This window comes from Ceratotherium simum, chromosome 2 (genome assembly GCF_057802395.1).
Source record: "Ceratotherium simum simum isolate JZ-2026a chromosome 2, ASM5780239v1, whole genome shotgun sequence".
In the NCBI taxonomy this organism is placed as follows: domain Eukaryota; kingdom Metazoa; phylum Chordata; class Mammalia; order Perissodactyla; family Rhinocerotidae; genus Ceratotherium; species Ceratotherium simum.
Window position 1 is genome coordinate 41,377,017 of NC_141901.1, and position 23,770 is coordinate 41,400,786.

General features: G+C 48.6%; 1 protein-coding gene across 3 annotated transcripts; it reads right to left on the bottom strand.

The window, feature by feature from the left end:
* Positions 1-47: 47 nt before the first annotated feature.
* FDPS (farnesyl diphosphate synthase) lies at positions 48-9,914 on the bottom strand. Of its 3 annotated transcripts, none has more exons than XM_004436171.3 (10): positions 9,760-9,914; positions 8,454-8,616; positions 7,029-7,169; positions 2,692-2,772; positions 2,420-2,542; positions 1,953-2,041; positions 1,788-1,860; positions 1,024-1,101; positions 791-925; positions 48-302 (listed from the first exon to the last, which is right to left on the bottom strand). In XM_004436171.3, the coding sequence occupies exons 2-10, from the start codon at positions 8,592-8,594 to the stop codon at positions 102-104; spliced, it is 1,062 nt and encodes a 353-aa protein (XP_004436228.1). In that variant the 5' UTR covers positions 8,595-8,616; positions 9,760-9,914; the 3' UTR covers positions 48-101. The 3 variants fall into 3 exon arrangements, with proteins under 3 accessions (XP_004436228.1, XP_004436227.1, XP_087298102.1); XM_004436170.3 differs by lacking the exon at positions 9,760-9,914 and adding an exon at positions 8,693-8,927; XM_087441976.1 differs by lacking the exons at positions 1,788-1,860; positions 1,953-2,041; positions 9,760-9,914 and adding an exon at positions 8,693-9,119.
* Between the last annotated feature and the right edge of the window lie 13,856 nt (positions 9,915-23,770).

Genomic DNA, 23,770 nt, shown 5'->3' on the forward strand with positions numbered 1-23,770 from the left:
GGACAGAGCTGTGCCCCTCGCTGGCACAAGCAGGAACAGAACCACAAGAAGATTAGACAGTTTATTGAGAGCCTCCCCTCCTCGCCCTCGCAGTCTCTAGGTCACTTTTTCCGCTTGTAGATCTTGTGCGCCAGCCCCAGGAAGATGGTTGGGGGCAGGGGCGTAGCGTACTGCTCGATGAGACCCATAAGGCGGCTGTAACTGTCTTCCTCATACTGCGTGAACACAGCCGGCAGGTTCAGCTCCTCGTATAGTGCCTTCACGCGGGCCACCTTCTCGGTATCCTTCTGCCCGTAATTCTCCTGGGAAGGGGTTGGAGGCAGGAAAATGGCCTTAGCCTTCTCTCAGCACATCCAGGTCCCCTCCACTCCCCTCATCCATATATTCCAGGATATCTCCAACATCATTCACTCCATTCCTGCCTCCAATTTCAAGTGCCTCTGGGTATCTAAGATCTTCAATTTCCCCTTCCCCACCCCAAATGCTCAAATATTGGCTCAGCTCTCAGCTTCCTCTACCCCCGGGTTTCTCACCCTTGGCACTACTGAAATTTGGGGCTGGGTAATTGTGGGAAGCTGTTCTGTGCATTGTAAGATGTTTGGCAGCATCCCTGGCCTCTACCCACTAAACAGTACTGGTAGCACATGCACACACACCAAGTTATGACAACAAAAAAATGTCTGCTGATGTTGCCAAATGTCCCCTGGGGTGCAAAATCGCCCCCACTTGAGAAGCACTGCTCTATCCCCTTTCCAATCAGCTTAGGGATCCACAGCCCTCTCTCAGGCACCTGCAGGATCTGGCGCTGTTCTGGAGAGGCCCGTTGCAGACACTGAACCACCAGCCAGCTGCATTTGTTGTCCTGGATGTCCGTGCCAATCTTGCCCGTCACACTGGGGTCCCCAAAGAGATCAAGGTAATCATCCTGAGCATGGGGGCAGAAAAGGAGGAATGAAGAGGCTCCAAGGCAGGCAAGGAGGAAAGTTGGAGCCTGTTCTTTGCCAGTGCCTCATGCCTTCCCACCTGAATCTGGAAGAACTCTCCCATCTCCAGCAGGATCTTCTTGGCATTGGCATGCTCCTTCTCCCCGTCGATGCCCGCCTGCAGTGAAAAGGGGATTCATAAGTCAAACACCAGAGGTGTCCTCATCTTCCTGGCTGCTTCCTCCTATGGGGTCTTGCCCTAGTGCAGCCGCCAAATCTTCTCTCCTCTCCTTTCTGACATCCCTGTCTTCCCTGATCTACAAGTCCTGACTGATGGTCCAACCTCTATGCCACTTACTTCTAGCTAGGCCCTCCTGTGAGTCATAGCGGAGATGAATCCATTCTCGAGGGCCTCAGGCTATCTCTTCTGTCACGAGGCTCAGTCCCTGAGTCACTTGGATCCCTCTCCCTAATCTTTCTGCCATTTCCAACTTCTTTCAAGATGAAAAGGAAACTTGAAGAAGCAAGGTCAGGGTAGGCAGTTAATCCCACTGCCTTCCAATCCAGTCTTCTCCCTCTCAGCCTGAGCTATCTCCTCCCTACTCCTATCCATACTCAGATGGAGGACACTGTTTCCCTATGAAGAGCTGACCACTTTCATATCACTTGCCTCAGTTAATTTTTACAATAATCCTATGAGGTGGGGATTTTATCCTCATCTTACAGCTGAGGAAATAGATTAACTTGCTCAAGGTCACATAGCCACTCAGTGGGGGCACCAGATTGTCCCAAGTTGTCTGCTCTGTGCCTTCCTGTCCAAAAGCCCACATTAGCGGGCAGCGAGGGGTGGGAAGGCTCACTCACCATGTACATGGCAGCAGCTACAGGAAGGTAGAAGGAATAGAAAGCTGTCTTGTACTTGACAATAGATTTGTACCTGAGTAGAAGGAGAAGATAAACTCCTCAGAAGGGCAGTGCCCACCCAGAGCCCTCCCTCACTGTCCAGATATGGTTCCCAGTGTTCTTCACCTCTTTTCAGTGAATCTGCCAAGATCCACATTGCCCTGGGGGGCTGTGATGAGGTCCAGGGTCTGTCCGATCTCAGTCTGATAGGAACTCTAAGGAGGAGGAAGATGGCCCATGAGGTGGTCTTTCTCAGGGCTGGGCAACTCTGAAATCCTGGGCCCCACATCCCATACCAGGTGACAACTGGGCAGAGGCAGAAAGGCAGCAGGAGGGAGAGAGGGCCCCAAACTCAAGGCCCACATTCACACACACATACAGTCCTCTATCACTCCTTCCTCCAATCACACAGGGACAAGGAATCCCTTCTTGCCACCACTACCACCTTCCCAACTCCCTTCCTCACTTTCTTCCACCTTCCAGGCAAACCTAAGTATCTCCTATGCCCTGAAACCAGCTAGATGAGAATGTTCTATGGAAGCCAAGACTACTGTGGGCAGCCTCTGAGCATTAAGCCCTGGTCTGCAACACACCTGCAGGAAGAGCTCAATCAGGTTCAGGTAATAGGGCTGCTCCCGGCAGTAGAATTTCAGCAGGCGGTAGATACATGCTTCCAGAAGCAGAGCGTCATTGATGGCATCCAAACCTATGCCTGGCTGTCAGGGACACAGAGAAAAACAAGTAATCAATCTCTGGCCTAGACTCATACCAAGAACCTGTCACTCTGAACACCTCAACAGGCTCTATGTAATCACCTCACTGCGGCCTGTTCCCATGCCCACTGCTACCTTCGCCCCCGCTTTACCTTCCGATACCAGCAGATCTGCCCCCGTCGGGTGAGGGATGAATCCATGATGTCATCTGTCACCAGGAAGAAAGCTTGGAGCTGGAGGGGAAGGAAGGATGGAATAAGACCCCAGAGCTCCTAATTACTGTTCCTTCTACCAGTGACAGCTGCTGCTCTTGATAATCACTGAGCTGGGAAGGAAGGTCAAGATGGGGGGGTGCCGAGGACTTCTGTTCTGTGCTCTGGGACTTTGGAAAGTTATATGACTTCTTTGGCTCAGGCTTCCCGACTATAAAGTGGGACTAAAACTCTTGTTTTCAGAGTAAGAGACTACAACAGATCTCTGACAGCACCAGACAAGCCACCCCAGACGATCCTGGTATCAGGGAGATGATGAAACACCTTCACACACTGTTCTTTTCCCTTGCCAAAACCTTCAGTGGATGCTTAAAGTGAGATTTCTTCATGCAATTTGACTTTACATGACTTCTGAAACAAAAGAAGGCTGTTCCCGTGTCCTCCTTCCCAGGCACTCTGCTTACTACACCCTCCAGGGACCAGGAACAAAGCCCTACCTCGGGGAGCTCATTTGGGGGTGCAGGTCTAATAGGATGGAACTGAAGTCTGACTCCTGGTAACTTTCACCGAGGGGTCTTAAACATCTTGAAACACTCTTAACATCAGCAAAGGGCTTACTCTTCTTTTTTTTTTTTTTTTTTTTTTTTTTAAAGATTTTATTTATTTTATTTTTTCCCCCCAAAGCCCCAGTGGATAGTTGTGTGTCGTAGCTGCACATCCTTCTAGTTGCTGTATGTGGGACTCGGCCTCAGGATGAACGGAGAAGTGGTGCCTCGATGCGCACCCGGGATCCGAACCCGGGCCACCAGCATCGCAGCGCGCGCACTTAACCACCAAGCCACAGGGCCGGCCCGGGCTTACTCTTCTGAGTGCCAGCCTACTTGAAGGGACCTGAACGTGTTGGTTTCCCGACTAACCTGTGAACTCCCTGGAGGCAGGGATGATATGTTTGACTCTTGGCATTTCCAGAGCCTTGCACAGTGCTAGTCCCAGAGTGGGTGTGTCATAAGTGCTTGTCTAATAAGTAAGTGAAAGAAAAACACTGTAATGTCCCCCATGATACTTCTTGCAGCCAGGCTACACATTCCGGTTCCTTAAAACAACTTTTCAAGAGATGGTTTTTAAATCTTCACCCCATTCTGATCCCTGTGTGTGCTCTAGTGGATCTGCATTGCTCAGAGGAAGCACCCAACACGGCCCATCGGCCCAGGACTGGGCAGTGCGGAAAGGGCTGTGGCGATCGCTGCTCTGGTTCCAGGCAAAGTCATGGGGAAGGAGGTGTCCATCTGTACCTTGACCTCTGACCTTGCCCTGGTGTGGGGTCTGGGCTTTCCACACTGGAGGCACATGTTTTATTGACATTGTGTTTATCTGCAGTGGCATGGTTCCCCTGAAGCCACCAGTCCACTGCCTTTCCCAAGAGTGATTGCAAGAGCTGTCTGGTCTCAACCAGCACCACTCAACCAAGATTGTCTCTAAAGGGCACTCATTCTGTGGCCTCCCTCAATCTCCTCTGCCCTCCAGCAGGGATTCTTAACCCAACTGCATTTTCCATTTGTTAGGGGAGCTTTAAAAAACTACCAAGGCCAGAGCCCATCCCAGATCAATTAAATGAGAAATCTATAGGAGCGGTACCTGAGCGTTGGGTTTTTTTTTTTTTTTTTTAATAATCTTCCCAGGTATGTGCTATAGTGGGAAGAAATGGGAAATATACCACATTACCTATGTAGCATTCTTACCAAAATGTTTAGCCTGATTGTGACCATGAGGAAATCATCAGACGAATCCAGATTGGATTGTGAGCCACTCTACCAAATTGGCCTAAACTTAAAAAAATTCAATTATGGGCCAGCCTGGTGGCGCAAGCAATTAAGTGTGCGCGCCCTGCTGCGGCGGCCCGGGGTTCGCCAGTTTGGATCCCGGGCGCGCACCAATGCACCGCTTGTCCAGCCATGCTGTGGCGGCGTCTCATATAAAGTAGAGGAAGATGGGCACGGATGTTAGCCTGGGGCCAGTCTTCCTCAGCAGAAAAAGAGGAGGATTGGCAGATGTTAGCTCAGGGCCGATCTTCCTCACAAAAAGAAAAAAAATTCAACTATGATGGAGGGATTATTCTAAATTAAAGTTTGAAGAAAAACTACCAAATACCATGCATCTTGATTGGATCCTGAATGTTAACAAAATACCTATATTGGGGCCGGCCTTGTGGCATAGTGGTTAAGTGCATGCGCTCTGCTGCTGGCCGCCCAGGTTCGGATCCCAGGCGTGCACCGATGCACCACTTGTCAGCCCATGCTGTGGCGGCGTCTCATATAAAGTGGAGGAAGATGGGCACGGATGTTAGCCCAGGGCCAGTCTTCCTCAGCAAAAAAAAAAAAAAAAAAAAGAGGAGGATTGGCATGGATGTTAGATCAGGGCTGATCTTCCTCACAAAAAAAAAATACCTATAATGGAGATTTTGGGGAGCATCAGAAATATTTAAATGCAGAATACACATTAGATAACATTATTGTATCACTGTTAAATATCTTGGGTGTCGCTATTGTCTAAATGTATCCCCCCCAAATTCGTACGTTGAAATCCTAACCCTCAAAGATAATGGTATTCGGAGGTGGGGCCTTTGGGAGGTGTTTAAGTCCTGAGAGTTGAGCCCTCATGAATGGGATTAGGGCCCTTATAAAAGAGACCCCACAGGGATCCCTAGCCCCTTCTACCACAGGAGGATATAACAAGAAGGTGCCAACTATGAACCAGAAAGAGGGCCCTCACCCAACCATGCTGGTGCCTTGATCTTGGGCTTCCCAGCCTCCAGAACTATGAGAAATAAAATCCTGTTGTTTATAAGCCACCCAGTTTGTGGTATTTTGTTGGAGGAGCCCTCGCAGACTAAGAGAGATGGGATAATGGTACTGTGGTTATATACGCAAATGTCCTTGTTTTTAGGTGGTAAATGCTGAAATAGAAAAATAAGAGGTTGAAGGAGATGAGGTAGAAGTAGAAGCCAGAACAAAAATCACCCAAGTAAAAACAATGGTGTGCAGCTCAAATGGCGTCTTAGGGGAATGAAAACATAGCCATGTTTTAAAAAAAAAAACACTCCCAGGTGAACGTAGGGTCCAGCTAGGGTTAATAACAGCTGATTCTGCCAGATGAACTGCTGGCCCCTCAAGTTCTCACTGCCCTTGGCCCCATAGCTCTGCTCCTCTGCTCTGCCCTGATCCTCTGCCTTCCCTCCTTACCTGCTGTCTCTGTGTTTATGGGCTCCTCAACCCCTCCTGATCCCTACAGGGGCACTCCTATCACCCAGGGCTCTGTCCCTCAGTGATGCCATCATCCCTTTACCTCCTTGGAGGCAAATACCTCTTCTCCAGGTTCATCTCACTTACCAACCTTCAGACTGGAATCTCTAGCACCCACAGGACAGACAGCTCTACCTGCTCTGCTCACACCAAGAATGCAGCGTGGCTGACTCGGAGCTTATCACATCCTCCCTTGAGCCAGCTGCTCCTCTCCTCAGGCCACAAGCCTCAGCATCCTCCATCATTAACCAAGTCCTGAGTGTCTTCCCTTCTGGGCTCATCGCCACCCTCCTCAGGGCCTGGCACCCCTCCCGGAACCCAGTCCCCCTGTCACTAATGAAGGCTTTAGGCCAGGCCAGCAAACCATACACCTTCAAGGGCCAAGTGAACTGGGTACAGGAGACGAGGAGACATGGGGACTGGAGCAAAACAGAGAGAGAGACAAACCCAACACAAGAGAGCACATGCCCTGTCTTGAGGAAGTGGCCTCGATTCAACTTCAGCCAATTGTTGCTATATGGGAATCTGGACCCAGATCTAGCAATTTTCCAAGTGATGTTAGAAACCTGGGTTTTTATGTGAAATCTCTTCTTTGTTAAATTGGGGGACTTGATTTTAAAATATTTTCAAAAACTATCAGTGGACTGCCAGGTTTCAATCTCTGCTTTTGAATAATCTTCTGGAAGAACTATGTCACTTTTATGGCTGTCCTCTGCTCAGAGGAAAGAGCTGACACCTTTATGCCCAGTTCTAAGGCCCTCGCCCACAGCTAGTCTACAGCTGACTTTGTACTTATTGGCAAAAGAGATTCCCCACATTTGTTAACCCTTGGAGTAATTCACTGTCTTAATGAGGCTGTAGCACGCTAGAGGCACAGAAACACAAGAAACGAGTTTCAGGCCCATCCCTCCCCTTCCCAGCCAGGGCACCCGCTCTAGTAAACCTCTTCGCCTCCTGCCCTTCCCCCATCCCTCTCACCAGTTCCACACACCAGCCCACAGTCAGGGCCCGCCGGAGACTATCGGCATCCTGCTTCCTTGGCTCCACCAGCTCCCGGAATGCTATCAGGACCGTCAAACCCCGCTGGTATTTGCCTCCAATGGCATTGTACTCCAGGACCTGGGGGGCAAGGGCACAGGCACAGGGCATCAGGGTCCACAAGGCAGCTACTCTGAGATTTCTCATTGCCTTCTCCCACTTCCAACCACGACCTAACTTTATCCTCCTCAACTCCAACCACTCCTCCAGGGAGCCTCTGGAATTGCTACTCTCTTGGCTTCTTCCCCCAAGTCTTGGAGCACAGCTAAAAGACGTCCCCAGTCCCCAGGCTCTCTCTGTATTGTCTTCCTCAGTAAGTTTAAAGGCTCCACACTGCTGATTAAAATCTGCTCCCAAGCCCAGGCCAGGGCTTGAACCCGGGGAAAACTCGGTACGTGCTGTGGGAATGGCTGGCATGTTCAGGTCTCTCCTCAGGTTCCTACCCCATCGCCACCTCTCCTAGATTTCCCCTTCACCCATCCTTCCTTTCCCAGCCACCTCCTCCTACCTACAGTTCAACCTATCTGCAAATGGAAAGCTTCTCTCACTGTATTAAAGAGAAGCCCCCCCCACCCCTGGGCCAGCCCCGGTGGCCTAGTGCTTAAGTTCAGCGGCCATGCTGTGGAGGCAGCTCACATACAAAAAGAGGACGATTGGCAGGGGGTGTTAGCTCAAGGCGGGCGAAGCTTCCTCAGCAACACCGCCTCCCCAGCAGTTGGCCAGAGGAGAGCTTGGAGGGGACCCAGGTTGGGGGACCCATCTCCCACTCCTCCTGCTGGGGCCTCTCATTTTGCCTTCTGCTGCCCCGCTGTCAACCAGATCTAACTCATTGGGAAGACTTCCCTTTTAACCTCCATTCCAGTATAGACAAACCTCTTCCTTTTCCTTGGTTCCCCTCAGACAGTGAGGCATCATTTATAAAAAGAATTACTAGCGACTCCAAAAGAATGAAAGAATTAGGCAACTTAAGTATCCCAGCAACAGTTCTGTCCTAGAGCAGGAGTTTCTGATGACGCACTAGCTTCACTCAGGCCCACCTCAGACTGCCTTCCTCCCAGGTCGCAACTTATGATTTCTGGACACCTAATTCCCTTTCTTAACAAAATCAAAGACTTACCAGGTTCAAGGCCTTCACCCCCAGGGGCCTCCACCCCTTCCAAAGCAGTCTGGATGGCCCAAGAGAACCACAAGGCAGGAGTGAGTGAGTATACCTGCCCAGGCCCCGCCCCCTCCAGAGCCAACCTACAGTCACTCAGGTAAAAGCCTGCTCCCATACCTGTTGAAAGTCCCCCGAAAGCCACAGCTGGATCCCACACATATACAGAGTGACCCAAGATTCACTCTCTCGAGTCCCAAATCCCTCACCTCCTTGAGGCGGGCAATAGCATCGCCTGTCTCTGGGTGCCCCATGTCATCCTCAGTCAGCACCCTGACAATCCGGGAGAAGTGCTGGAGGAAATCCTGCTTTTCTTGAGCATAAACGTCCAATTTCTGGTCTCCATTCATTGTGAGGGAGGAGTAAAGAGCTCTGAGAAAAGGGAGAACAAGTCAGAAACCTGATCAGCTGCTCCCCTCCCAAGACCCCTCACCCCCACCACACTCACCGAGGCTCCTCTGTCCACGCTTGGCACCGGCAGCGGGCACTGTGCCAGGCCCCCAGGACTGGGCACCCGTGCACCAGGGAGGGCCGCCGTAGGGCACCCAGCCACCTCTCCTGGGGCACCCAGCAGGGGGCTGGCAGCAAGAAGACCCCCACGGATCTCAGCCAGCGGGACAGGGGCATCATGAGGGTGGCATAGGGAGGGGGCACCGAGCACTCCCTGCAGGTGCAAGCATCAAAGGCAGATGCACGGTGGCAGCTCCCCAGGTCACCCCCACCTCCCCAAGCTTTTACCTAGGGCCCAGAATGCCCCACCCTCTTCTGGGCTGAGCTTGAGGGCATTTACAGAAAGAAGGAAATGCAGGGAACAAAAAGTATGGCTGGGTGACTGAGACTCAACTGATGGCACTTAAAATAAGATGGCTAGAACTCAATACCACTTGATCCTTCTCAACCGTCAACTCCTCCTCCAGGGAGCCTCTGGAACTGCTACACTCTTGACTTCTTTCCCCTAGTCCTGAAGCACAGCTAGAAGTCCAGAGTAAAGAGCTTCAGGACTAGGGGCTGAGAGGACCTTTAAATCACCCTATTTTATAGAGGTCAAACTGAGGCTCTAGGAGGTAGGAAGATACCTGGGCAGTGGCAGCACCAAATCTAGAACCCAGGTTTCCCCTGGTAGGCGGGGAGAGGGGTGCGCAGGCTCTGAGATGCCCCAAGAAGAGGAAAACTGGAGCCAGAACCCTTGGGTGCTAGACACATGTGGTCTGGGGCTTTGGGACTGCACGTCCCGAGCGTCACAAGGAGCGCTGGGATGCGCAGACAATCTCGGAGCAACACTGGGCGGGTGGGGAGGGTTCGCAGCAGAAAAGCAAACTGGTGTCCGAACATATTGCGGGTTCCAGGAAAGCACCCGACAGAGCTCGGGAGTTTCCAGAGGGTCAGCCAGTCGGGTCCACTGACCCCTAAAACGGGGGGATTCCGACGCAACAGATTGAGGTTCAAAGTATCGCTACAGAGGTAAGGCCAAGTCTCTAACCCCTGCCTCCATTCCCAGCCCGCAACCTCTCTCACCTGCTCCTGGATGTCGGTTCCTGCTCCAGATTGTTGGAGGGGGATTGCTAAAAGCTGTACCCGCTTGTTCCGCGCTCAGCTCGCCGGGTCCAGTAGTTCTCAATATCCCTTCGCCATAGGCAAAAATGCCTCTTTAAACTACAATGCCCGACATGCCACTGAGGGCGCCAAGACATCGCAATCTAGCGTGGGCTGGCTGGGCCGAGACGAGCCGTGCTGATTGGCTGATTCCCATCGTATGAGGATGGCGCCCTGTAGCGGACAACCAATGGAAAGGCTGCGCCCAGGGCGGGGAGCCTAGAAGAAGCGGGATTGGGCGGAGGGTGGAGCTGGAGTCAGAAGAGGTAGAAGCTTAACAGGCTCGGCTTGTTCTCCACTCTGGTACCTTCACTACGCCGTTCAATTTTCGTTATCTTCCTGTGTATCTGAATGGCGTGTTAGTAATACCCCAGCGGGACCAGTTTGGCCGCTTATTGGTTCTCTAACTTAGGCAAATCATTTAACTTCTCTGATCCTCAGTTAACTTCCTTAAAACTTGCTTTCCTCGTCTGTTAAATGAGGATAATACCATGAGATAATGTATACAAAGTGCTTTAAGGGCTCAAGAAAGATAAGACTGAGCAGAAACTAGAAGCCTCACGCCCACACACACAGAGCTCACCAGCCCACCGTGGCTTGACCCCGTTGACTCTTTCTCCACTAACCCTCCCAAAAACCAGGAACTTGACCCATTTGGAAAGATGCCTGAAACTCCAAACCATCTAGGACATAAATGGGATTTGTCATTGTGGAACAAAAGTCATTGTGGAAGGATACCCACTTTCACCACTGCTTTTCAAGAGCCATTAGACAAGAAAAAGAAATAAAAAACAGCCAAATTGGAAAAGAAGTAAAAATATCTATATTTCACAGACGATATGAACCTATATATAGAAAACCCATAAGAATGCTACTGGAGCTAATAAAGTCAGCAAAGTTGCAGGGTACAAAAACCACATGCATTAAGTGCGCGCGCTCCACTGCTGCGGGCCGGGGTTTGGATCCCGGGCGCGCACCGATGCACCGCTCCTCAGGCCATGCTGTGGCCCCGTCCCATATAAAGTAGAGGAAGATAGGCATGGATGTTAGCCCAGGGCCAGTCTTCCTCAGCAAAAAAGAGGAAGATAGGCATGGATGTTAGCTCTGAGCCGATCTTCCTCACAAAAAAAACAAAACAAAAACAAAAACCATATGCAAAAATCAGTTGTGTTTCTATACACCTGCAATGAACAATCTCAAAAAGGAAATGAAGAAGGCAATTCTATTTACAACAGTGTCTAAAATAATAAAATACCTAAGAATAAAATGTAACCAAGGACCTGAAAGACTTGTACGCTGAAAACTGTAAAACATCGCTGAAAAAAATTAAAGACGACCTAAATAAGTTGGAAAACAGCCCACATTCTTGGGTAGAAAGACTTAATATATTGTAAGGATGTCAACACCGCCCAAAGCGATCTACAGATTCAACGCAACCCCTTATCAAAATTCCAACAGAATTTTTTGCAGAAATGGAAAAGCCGATTCTCAAATTCATAAGGAATTGCAAGGGGCCCTGAATAGCTAAAATAATCTCTTTTTTTTATAATTTTATTTATTTATTTTTTCCCCCAAAGCCCCAGTAGATAGTTGTATGTCATAGCTGCACATCCTTCTAGTTGCTGTATGTGGGACGCGACCTCAGCATGGCCGGAGGAGCGGTGCATCGGTGCGCGCCTGGGATCTGAACCCTGGGCCGCCAGCAGCGGAGCGCGCACACTTAACCACTAAGCCACAGGGCCGGCCCTAAAATAATCTTGATAAAGAATGAGATTGAAAGACACACTTCCCAATCTCAAAACTTACTACAAAGCTATAGTAATCAAACCCATGTGGTACTGGCATAAGGACAGACATTTAGACCAGTGGAATAGAAATGACAATCCAGAAATAAACTCATACATCTATGGCCAATAGGTTTTTGACAAAGGTACTAAGTCCACTCAATGGGGAAAGAACAGTCTCTTCAACAAATGGTACTTGGAAAACTGGATTTCCATATGCAAAAAAAATGAAGCTGGACCCCTACCTCATACCATATTCAAAATTAACTCAAAATGGATTAAAACCTAAATATAAAAGCTAAAACCATAAAAATCTTAGAAGAAAACTGTCTCTATGAATTTGACTACTCTATCTCATGTAAGTGAAATCATATGGTATTTGTTCTTTTGTGTCTGGCTTATTTCACTTAGCATAATGTCTTCAAGATTTATCCATGTGGGGCCGGCCCGTGGCTTAGCAGTTAAGTGCGCGCGCTCCGCTGCTGGCAGCCCGGGTTCGGATCCGGGCGCACACCGACGCACCGCTTCTCTGGCCATGCTGAGGCCGCGTCCCACATACAGCAACTAGAAGAATGTGCAGCTATGACATACAACTATCTACTGGGGCTTTGGGGGGGAAATAAATAAATAAATAAATTTTTTAAAAAAAGGAATATCTTTAAAAAAAAAAAAAAGATTTATCCATGTGGTAGCATGTGTCAGAATTTCCTTCCTTTTTTTTTTTAACAAGTTCTTTTTTTTTTTTTAATTTTATTTATTTTTTTCCCCCAAAGGTCCAGTAGATAGTTGTATGTCATAGCTGAACATCCTTCTAGTTGCTGTATGTGGGACTCAGCCTCAGCATAGCCGGAGAAGCAGTGCATCGGTTCGCTCCCAGGATACGAACCAGGGCTGCCAACAGCGGAGTGCGTTCACCTAACCGCTAAGCCACGGGCTGGCCTTCCTTCCTTTTTAAGGTTGACTAATATTTCACTTTGTGTATATACCACATTTTGTTTATCCATGCTTCTGTTGGTGAACACTTGGGTTGTTTCTACCTTTTGGCTATTGTGAATAATGCTGCAATGAACTTTGGTGTACAAGTATCTGTTTGAGTCTCTATTTTCAATTCTTTGGGGTATACACCTAGGAGGGGAATTGCTGGGTCATATGGTAATTCTATGTCTAACATTTTGAGGAACTGCCAAAATGGCTGCACCATTTTACCTTCCCACCAGCAAGTCTGACCCTAGACGCTAGGGGTATGTCTTCATACCTTGGATTTGACAATGGATTCTTAAAAATGACACCAAAAGCATAAGCAACAAGAGAAAAAATAGATAAATTGGAATTCATCAAAATTCAAAACTTTTGTGCATCAAAGGACACTATCAAGAGAGTGAAAAGAAAACCTACAGAATGGGAGAAAATATTCACAAATCATACATCTGATAAGGGTTTAATATCCAGAATATATAAAGAACTCCTAAAACTCAACAACGAAAATACAAACAACCCAGTTAGAAAATAGGCAAAGGATTTGAGTAGACATTTCTCCAAAGAAAATATACAAATGGCCAATAAGCACATGAAAAGATGCTCAATATCATTAGTCATTAAGAAAATAAAAATCAAAACCATAACAAGATACCACTTTTATGGCTATAGTAAAAAAACAAAACCTGAAAATAGCAAGTATTGATGAGGATGTAGAGAAATTGGAACCCCCATAACTTGCTGGTGGGAAGGTAAAATGGTGCATGCGATGTGGAAAACAGTTTGGCAGTTCCTCAAAATATTAGACATAGAATTACCATACGACCCAGCAATTCCCCTCCTAGGTGTATACCCCAAAGAATTGAAAATAGAGACTCAAATAAATACTTGTACACCAAAGTTCATTGCAGCATTATTCACAATAGCCAAAAGGTAGAAACAACCCAAGTGTTCACCAACAGAAGAATGGATAAATAAAATGTGGTGCATAACATAAAGCGAAATATTATTCAACCTTAAAAAGGAAGGAAATTCTGACACATGCTACCACATGGATAAATCTTGAAGACATTATGCTAAGTGAAATAAGCCAGACACAAAAGAACAAATACTGTATGATTTCACTTATATGAGATACCTAGAGTAGTCAAATTCATAGAGACAGCAGAATGGTCATTGCCAGGGGCTGGGAGGGAGGGAGGAATGGGGACAGAGTTTCAGTTTGAGAAAAATTTAAAGTTCTGGAAATGGATGGTGGTGATGGTTGTACAACAATGTACTTAATGCCACTTAACTGTACACTTAGTGGTTAAAATGGTAAATTTTATGTTATGTATATTTTCCAAAAAAAAAAAAACACTAAGAATCATTGTGACTGCCTGGAGAAGAACTAGAGGGAGGTCCAGGAAAATGTCATTACATAGTAAATTACAACACAGGTGAGGGGGTGTGACGTTGCTATCACTTGGCAGGGTTGGGTTTGCCAGGCCAGTCAGCCTCCACCTTGGGAGAGGGGTCCATAAGGAAAACTGAGAAGCTCAAAGGAAATTAGAGATCAGGCCATCAGCGCGTTGGGTGTTAGGAAACACCTTAGGAAAAGGCACAAAGCTGAAGAAAAGGGAATTCTGACTCCAGTTTCCCCATCCTATACCATGAAACCTGCACTTTCATGCACACATTATCTCATTAAACCCTCATCTGTAAAATTTCCCCTTTGGCCTGAGTACCTAGGTCAAAGCTTTACAGCTCAAGAGTGGCAGAGCCACACCCAGAATCTACTTCATCTGCCTTTAAGTCTGAACATCATCTTCTCACCACAGATACCTCCACGGGAGCCTGTGGATTCTTCCCCCAGACCTACCTCTTCCTTCTGTTGCCATCTGTCTGTCAAGGCCCTGGGTCACTGCTCTCCCACTCTGACTCCCTGCCTGGGGGAGGAGGGGGCGGGAATTAACAAAGGATACAGATGAGGGACACGCAGAGGAGTAGCAGGAAGCCTACTTTCAGGATGGAGGAGCACTGAGAGGAAGACGCTTCAGGAAGGGGCACAGCCTGCTAGGTAATCGGTCGAAGGAGGAGTGAGAACTCCAAGGGAAGGACTTCTAGGTGATTCAATATCCATCTGGCTTGTCTTCTGTGATCTGTCAGGAGTCAGGTATTGATACCGAGCAATGGGCTCACTCTGCTCACCGTGATCTGAGCTGATTAATCACAAGTTAGAGACCAAGAAACAAAGTTTAATTAGATTAGCTGGCAAACTGGAAGACAGGTGACTAATGTCTCAAAGACCCATCTTCAAAGATTACAGAATCTTGAGGCAGTTATATAGGGAAAATGGGCAGGGAGGAGGGGGTCCAGGGATGTTGGTCTCCAGGCATGACGGGCTCCAGGCATCACATTGTTCCATTCTTCTGTCAGCTGTGATGGATACCTTGTTGGTGTGTTTCCCGCCTGTGGTCAGCCTGTTCCTGGAGAGAAACTCAAAGTACAAAGTTTTAATTTATCAAGCTATTGGGGAGTACATATGTAAAGGGAGGCCATAAATCAGGAGAGCACGTGAAGTTTTTGGAGCGAGTGCAGAGAAGCAAGTAGGCACACGGAGGAGGGGCTTGGACCACTTAGTGTAACAAGATGGCCTCACTTATGCTCACTTACAGTATCAGCTGCCAGCTAACTCACCCCCAGAGAGAAGAGCAATTGAACAGGCCAGGAAGGGAAATTGATTCCACGCTCAGTCCTTCTTCATCCTTGCCCAGCTAAGTGGAACTCCCTGAGCCTAACTGCTGCCTGGGTTCAAGTCTTGATTCCACTCTAACCAGCTGGGTGAACTTCAACAAGCCACATGACCTTTCTGAGTGGGCTCCAAATCTGCAAATTAAGGACACTAGTATATTTTAGATGACCTGTGTGTGTTTTTTAATGAATCGAAGGATTAATGTGTGCCCTATCTAATTAACTCATAGGGCAGAGTTGAGAATCAAAAGTGGCAAAGTAGGGGAAAGGTCTTTATAAATATTCAAGTCCATTTAAATCCAAGGAATTATTAATCCACTCTCATTGCAAACTCCAGGTTAAGGAAATGAAGGATGAGACTTGAGGTTGAAGGAGAGAGGATTGACACAGGCAAGGCCGTGTCTCCCAGAATTAAAGCCCTCTTACTTCCCCATGTCCAGTCTGGGACCTCCAGGAAGTGACCTTCCTAAGAGAACTCAGGGGAAGTCTGGGACAGTCTGGGCTCAGTCTGGCTAGGAAAAGAGTCCCTGGGCTCTCCTCTGCCCAGCCTAATCCCCACTGGGAAACACTTGGCAGGGCAATAGGCCAAGGTCTTCTAAACACACGAGGTCCCTGGGAAGAGAGAAGGTGCTCAGAGCCATCCTTCCCCCCAGTCACCAAGAAGCCTCAAGTACTCACAGAAAGAACACAGCTTTGCAGTCAGTCAGGCCTAGGTTTAAATCCTTATTGGTTGCATGATTTGGGGTTACATACCTAACCTCTTTGAACGTCATTTTTCTCCTCTTTAAAATGGAGATGGGGGCCGGCCTGGTGGAGTAGTGGTTAAGTTCGAGCGCTCCGTTCCGGCGGCCTGGGGTTCGCAGGTTTGGATCCCAGGCGTGCGTGGACCTACACACTGCTTGTTAAGCCATGCTGCGAGGGCGTCCCACATACAAAATGAGGAAGATTGGCACAGATGTTAGCTCAGGGACAATCTTCCTCAAGCAAAAAGAGAAGACTGGTAACAGATGTCAGCTCAGGGCCAATCTTCCTCACCAAAATATATAAATAAATAAAATAAAATAAAATGGAGATAATATGTATCTCATAGGTTTGTGGAGGACATTATTCCTCATATGGTTGAGAGCAATGTTCCAGTGACAACAGACCATGTCTGCTTTCACCTGCATCCCCAGACCATTAGGACAGTGTCTGATCTAAGCTGTTGTATTTCGTGGTCTCTTGTTACAGAGGCCAAACCTGAGTCCTTCTCTAGGAGACCTTCCCTCACTGGGTTAGGTGTCCCTCTGTGTCTCCCTATGGCCCTGAGCTCACCCCAGTCATAACCCTAATCACTATAACTACAGTGCCTGAACTCTTGCCTGTCTTCTGCACCACTTGGAACTTCCTGAGGACAGGGACATGTCTTTGTTGTCGTCATTCAGAGCACAGCACAGAGTCTGCCCCAATAATAAACCTGTATGGAATTTATTTTGATGTTTTTTATAACACACCCAAAAGTGGAGAAATGTTCTAATGAACTCCCATGTAACTGTCACCTGGCTTTCACAATTGTCAACATTTTGTCCATCTGATTTTATCAAACTACCCTCCTTTTTCTTGCCCCACACCAACCACCACACTCTTTCTTTGCTGGAATATTTTAAATCAAACCCCCAACATCAACATCATTACACCCATAGATACTTCAGGATGTATCTCTAATAGACAAGGAATTTTTTTAACACAACACACAAAATTAACAGTAGTTCCTTAAGATTATCTAATGCCCAATCCATGTTCGAATTTCCTGGATTGTCTCAGAAATATATATTGCAGTTGGTTTGTTCAAATCAGAATACAATTCAGGTCCACACATTGCATTTGGTTGGTACGTGTCTTAAATCATTTTTAAATAAACAGTTCCTCCTTCCCCCCTTTTTTCATGCTATTTAATTGTTAGCGAAACTCGGTCATTTTCTTGTAGAATTGCCCATATTCTGGATTTGGCTGATTGCATCCTCAAGATTTTGTTTAATTCATTTGTCTATTCCCCATATTTCCCACAAACTAGTCATCAGGTTTGAGGCTTCATTAGAATCAGAATTCTGCTGAGGCATGTACTTCCTGTTGCACTGTATCAGGAGGCACACAGGCCTGGTCGTCCACTGTTAGTGGTGCCAAACCTAATAGTTTTAGTAGCTACTGATGAGTATTTTAAATTTAACTGAACAGAAGAAGGAGACAAGAAAGCCCATCTAATGATGCCAGAGGGGCGGTGAAATCTAGGTGGTTGAATAGGAATTTTGTTTAACGGAGATGATGGGGAAGAACACACAGGTGGAGGGGACAGTGTGTGCAAAGGCACGGCATTGAGAGAGAGCAAGTTATGTTTAGGAAGTGTCAGGATTTTAAGGTGGGCTGCGGAGTGGGGAAAGAGAGGAGACGAGGCTGGAGAAGGGGTCTGGGTCCAGATGAAGGTCTTTGCATGCCCTGATGAGTCAGCAGTGTCCTTGATCAGAGCAGGCTAATCAGACCTGACCTTTAGACAGACAACTGTGGCTGCAGTGGGAGGCTCCCCTGTAGGTCGGGACCTACCAGCGTTGGAGACCCCAGGCAGGAAAAGTCTGGGCAACTGATGAGCAGAGGCAGGCCACAGTCCATGGTAGTGAGGACGGGGAGGGTGTGGATCTGGAAAATGTTTGGAATCTACAGGTTTTGTTGACTAATGTTAACACTTTCACTGGTGGTGAGAGGCTCCCAGTTTCACTAAGATGCAGAGAGATAGTTGAGGAGGCAGAGCAGGACAGGGTGAGGGTAAGGAAGCAAAAAGAAGTTGACTTGGCTGTGTAGAAGGTGCAGGAGAGATGGGGGCTGAATGGTGGAATGGGGCCCCCACCATGGGGGTGAGAGGCAGGCCATCGGATATGAGGGTCTGCGGCTCTGGAGAGAGGCTGGGGCGAGCTGGATCCTGTTGAGTCACACTGGGAGCTGGGCCCCCTCCCAATTAATGCATCATTCAAAGTTATTTATTGAGTGCCTCCTAGGCCCGAGGAATACAGCAGTGGACAAAACAGACAACAGTTCCTCCTGGAATGGACTTTCTAGGGTAGGGCAGGAACGCTTATAACAAGTAAAATGTATACAAGTCAAGCAGGGAAGGAGAGCAAAGCACAGGGAAGATTGCAACGTTAACGGGGGTGATCAGAGAAGGTCTCACCAGTGAGGTGATCCCGGAAAAGAAATCAGAAGGAAGTAATAGGGAGACATACAGCCGTCTAGGGGAAGGGTGTTCTCCATAGACGGAAGGAGGGAAGAGGGAATGCAGCGCCCCCTCCGAGGCAGGAGCTTACCTTCCTTGTTTGAGAAACAGCAAGGAGGGCAGCCTGACTGGACAAGGGGCTATTCAAGGTCAAGAGGAGGAGGAGGCTGGAGTGGCACCGGAGCCCTATAAGGACTCGGGCTTTTCCTCTGAGAAGGATGGGGAACGCTAGTGGGTGTTAAGCGGTGTGTTGTATTCTCACCCTGTACCTCCTCTCCCCCAGCCCCTCTCTCAGCTACGGCTCTTCTGTTTGCCCCTCCTCTCACCAGAGTTGAGCCTTCTGCCCTGCCCCACAGGCAACAGGAGAGCTGGGCAAAAGGTGATCCGCCTTCACAGAAGGCTCCAGGAGGAGGCAAAAGAACTGGGCCCATACGCCAGTGTTCACAGCAGCACGATTCACAGCAGCCAAAAGGTGGCAACAATGCAGGTGTCCATCCACAGATGAATGGATAAACAAAACGTGATATATACAAACAATGAAATGTTATTCAGCCTTAAAAAGGAAGGAAATTCTGGGCCGGCCTGTGGCTTAGCGGTTAAGTGCGCGCGCTCCGCTGCTGGCGGCCTGGGTTCGGATCCCGGGCGTGCACCGACGCACCGCTTGTCCGGCCATGCTGAGGCCGCGTCCCACATACAGCAACTAGAAGGATGTGCAGCTATGACATACAACTATCTACTGGGGCTTTGGGGGAAAAAATAAATAAATAAAATTATTAAAAAAAAAAAGGAAGGAAATTCTGATACCACCTACAACATGAGAGAACCTCGAAAACATTATGCTAAGTAAAATAAGCCAGTCACAAAAAGACAAATCTTGTATGATTCCACTTACGTGAGGTATCTAGAGTAGACAAATTCATAGAGACAAAAAGCAGAACAGAGGTTATGGGGGCTGAGGGTAGGGAGTGGGGGATGGGGAGTTACTGTTTAATGGGTATCGAGTTTCCCTTTGAGTTGATGAAAGAGTTCTGGAAAAAGATAGTGGCAATGGTTGCCCAACACTGTGAATGTACTTAATGCCACTGAATTGTGCATCTAACAATGGTTAAAATGGTAAATTTTATCTTGTGTATATTTTACCAAAATTTTTCTAAAAAGAAAAAGAGACCTGGGCCCAGATTGGCCTTTGCCTCTAGCTCCTCTCTGGCTAGTGTGGTCGTGCCCGTGTGGTCCCCCCCTCCCCCGGCAAGTGAGGGGTTCTACAGATGGATGTCAGGAGGTCCAGTACAAAAGTTGTGAGCCAAACTGAGGCCTTTCTTCGTATGCAAAGAGTCCAAGATCTATTCTAAGTGGAATAGAAAAGCAGGGGGGAAAAAGTACAGAATGGTATGTATCGTACCATGTCTACATTTGGGTAAGAAAGGGAAAGGTTACATATTGTTTGTACCTGCATTGTCTATTTCTGGGAATACACAGAAAATACAGTAACCTGCTGGGGGGAACTGAGTGGCTGGGAAGCAGGATGAAGTTAGGAAGCGAGAAACTCTTCACCTACACCCGGTACCTCTGAATTTTGTATATTGTGCAAATATCTATTCAAATAAATGTAAATACATTTTGAACAAATTCTATGGCACTTTTGGAAATACAGATGCAGAACCCCACTCCCGATATTCTGATTACTGAGGTCGGAGAGGAGTCGCCATATATGCACGAGAACAACAGCAATAATTCCGTACTCTGTTCGTGGAGCGCTCACGTCACTTCCACGTACATTATGGCACTGCGCCCTCGCGAAGGTTTGTTACCTCCGTTTGCAGATGACGAAACCGAGGCTCAGAGTGTCTCCCCGCCCCCACCCGGGCCACGGCGCCTCCTCGTCCCGGCCGCCCCGCCCTCGCCGTCTTGCCAGCGGGCGGCCCTCGGGCGCCCCTCGCAGGCCTGTCAGCGCTCTTTCCGGGGGGTGAGGCTGGGAGGGTGTTCTCTGGTTTGCAGAATAAAGCGGCCTTAAGCTGGGGGACAGAGCCTGGACTTGTGTGCATGTGCGAGTATGTGTCCCTGTGAGAAAAAGTGTGTGAAGTTCAGGACTATGTCTAATTGTGTGAGTCTGTTGTATGAGTGTGTGCTTGTGGTGTGAGTGTGGACTCTGTAGGTGTGTTAGGGTTAGGGTGTGTGTGTGCATGGGTGGAATGCGGGTGTTTGTGTCTGCACACATGTGTGTGCAAACATGTGTGTACATGTGTCCCAGCACTGGGCAGTCTCCATCCTTGACTCTGTTCAGCTCTCGTGTCACCTCCTCTGTGAAGCCACCCTGACTTCCTCCCTCACTCACAATGCTCCGTCTCTCCTGGTGCCCATCTGTGTCCTGAACACAACTCCACCGCCCCTCCTGACACACATTATTAAACCTAACTGCTGGCATTCCTGTCTCTCCCTGGTCTGGGCAGGGACCTGGGCAGGTGACCTCACACCCTCAGAGTCCGGCGTGGGAGAAAGCACATGCGGGGGCTCGATCCACACTTGTGTCTGTGTCTGTGGGTGTCTGCTGTCACCTGAGCGGCTCTGTATGTGTCTGAGGGTGTCGGAGTGTGTGCATTTGCAGGGCTGGGGACGGATCTCGTCTGACAAAGCTGAGTACACCTGTTCTGTTTGGATCCTGGAGGCCTGTTGTCCTTCTCCCAGTTTTGTCACCCATAGGCCTCCTGCTCAGGGCTGCCTGACCCTGTGACGAAGGGCAGATCACCTCTCACGTGGTCACTCATGGAACCAGGGTCAGCCAGACTGCTTTCCCTCTTTGACCTGATTTCAGGTCAAAGTTTCTGTCCCTCCACTGGATAGGACAGGGGCTGCTTTGGGGCACCACCCTCTACCTCCTGTTGGCCACTTGGGACTCGGATCTCTGAGATTCTCGTCCTCCCAACTGGTCCTGGAGTCAGTCAGAAATTGCCAGGCTAACCTTAAACATCCCATGTCTCTCTCCAACCCCCAAGCCTGAGTCCCCAGTCTCTGAAGTCTATTCTGGTCCCTCTGGTTACAACTTTTATCTATCTTTATTTGTTCTGTCTTCTATATATACAGAGCCTAGGACCCCAAACTCATTCCACCTTGGGAAGTCCTTCCTATCGTGTAACCTCTTTCTTTCCCAACCAGAGTCTGAGGCTTCTCCCCTTCTCTTCCACTGAAACAGTCCCGAGAGGAAAGGAACAGAGCTTAGTGGTTACAGCTCAGGCTCTGGAACCATACTCTCTGGGCCCAAATCCCAGCTCCACCACTGACAAGATTTTCAGCCCCAGACAAGTGTATCAGGCAGGGTTCCATGAGGAAACCGAGGGATCTCTGAAGTTAAATAATTTGAGGAGTGTTTCATAACAGGATTATATACAAAGGTGCGGGCAGGGTGTTGCTAAACCGCAAGGAATAGTGCGTTACCCCAGATCTAGGAACAGTGGGCTTAGTGACCACCCTTAGGAGCCCAGGGGATGGGGAAAGAATGGTTCCTAGAATCTGGAGAGGGCCCCCTGGCAGGGGCTGGGACCTCCAGCAACCTGACAGGGGAGAGGGGCAGGTAAATGCCCAGCCTCCCTCTCCTCCGTCTCATCTCCTATTGGTGCCCCTCTCCACTGGCCAAGCCCTACCGAAGCCATGGGGCAAGGCCTTCAGCCTCCTGGCCCCAGAGCAGAGTTGGAGAAAGGTAGAGAAAGGATTTGGAGTGGCAACAGAAGATGCCCAGCACAGCCTGCTAGCCTCAGTTCCCTCGTCTGTAAAACAGGCCATCAGTCCAACCTTCCTTCTAGGTTGTCATGGTGATAAAGGAGAAGATGCACATGAGGCATTGAATGCTGTACCAGCACACAGTAAATGCTCCATGAACAGGTCCTACTGTCTGCCTATTGATTTTTTTTTTTTTTTTTTTTTTATTAATGGATCCTTCTTTTTTTTTTTTTTTTTAAAGATTTTATTTATTCATTTTTTTCCCCCCAAAGCCCCAGTAGATAGTTGTATGTCATAGGTTCACGTCCTTCTAGTTGCTGTACGTGGGACTCGGCCTCGGGTTGGACGGAGAAGTGGTGCCTTGGGGCGTGCCTGGGATCCGAACCCGGGCCGCCAGCATCAGAGCGCGCGCACTTAACCGCTAAGCCACGGAGCCGGCCCCCTGCCTATTGATTTTAATGATTAATTAGCATCTCAAACTTAGCCTGTCTAAAACTGAAATCTTGAATGTCCCTCCCCTCCCCACAAACCTATTTCCTCCCTAGTCTCAGTGAGTGGCGGTACCATCTACCCAACTGCTCAAGCCAGACTCCTCAGCAGCATCCCCATTCAGGGGATGGAAGCCTCCCTCTCCCTCTCCCCACACCTCACTGTCACTCCACACTGTCTGCTCTTCTCCAAATACATCTCAAATCTGTCTCCCCTCTCTCCACTGCCACTATGCTAGTCCATCACCTCCCACCTAGATTACTCCTAAAACCCCTCACCTGTTGCCCTGCGCCTGCTCTCCATTCCCACCGCCAGCCAGAGGGCTTGAAAGCATCAGTTGGATGTCACTCCCTTGGGTAAACCCACTGCCCTCCAAGGCCCTGTTTCAGTCTCCAGTTTCATCAGGGATCAGTCCCCCGCACTCCAGGCACGTGGCCTCATGGCAGCTTTCCCTCTCTTTAGCACCATGCTTTTTCCTTCCTCAGAGCCTCGGCATGCATTATTTCCAACCCCACGGAAAACTCCTTGCTCCCAATTGTCCCCACTGGTTTCTTCTCATCCTTCAAATCTCAGCTTAAATATGATCACTTCCAAGAGGCCTTCCCAAACCACATCATGTAAAATACATTCCCCACCCTTCTCCCCATTGGCTTCTCTGTTCCAGCACCCTGATCGATCCCTTAATAGCACTTAAAGTTTGTAGTTATAGATTTATTTGTTTGATACGTGTTTATAGTCTGTCTCCCCACCACACTGTAAATTCCACAGGAAGGCAAATGCCCTGTCTGTTTTGCTCACCACTGTATCCACAGGACCTGGCACACAGCAGGTGCTCAATAAATATTGGAGAGTAGGCAATGAGCAAATGGTAGCCAACGTTATGGTGATGGTGACGCTATCAGAGCCCCTCCAGAGAGCCTCACACTGTCAAAGTGCTCCCCATCCCCTTTCCTCAGGCTCTGGGCTCTACCCTAAATTCCCTGCTCCTAGCTTCATCTAG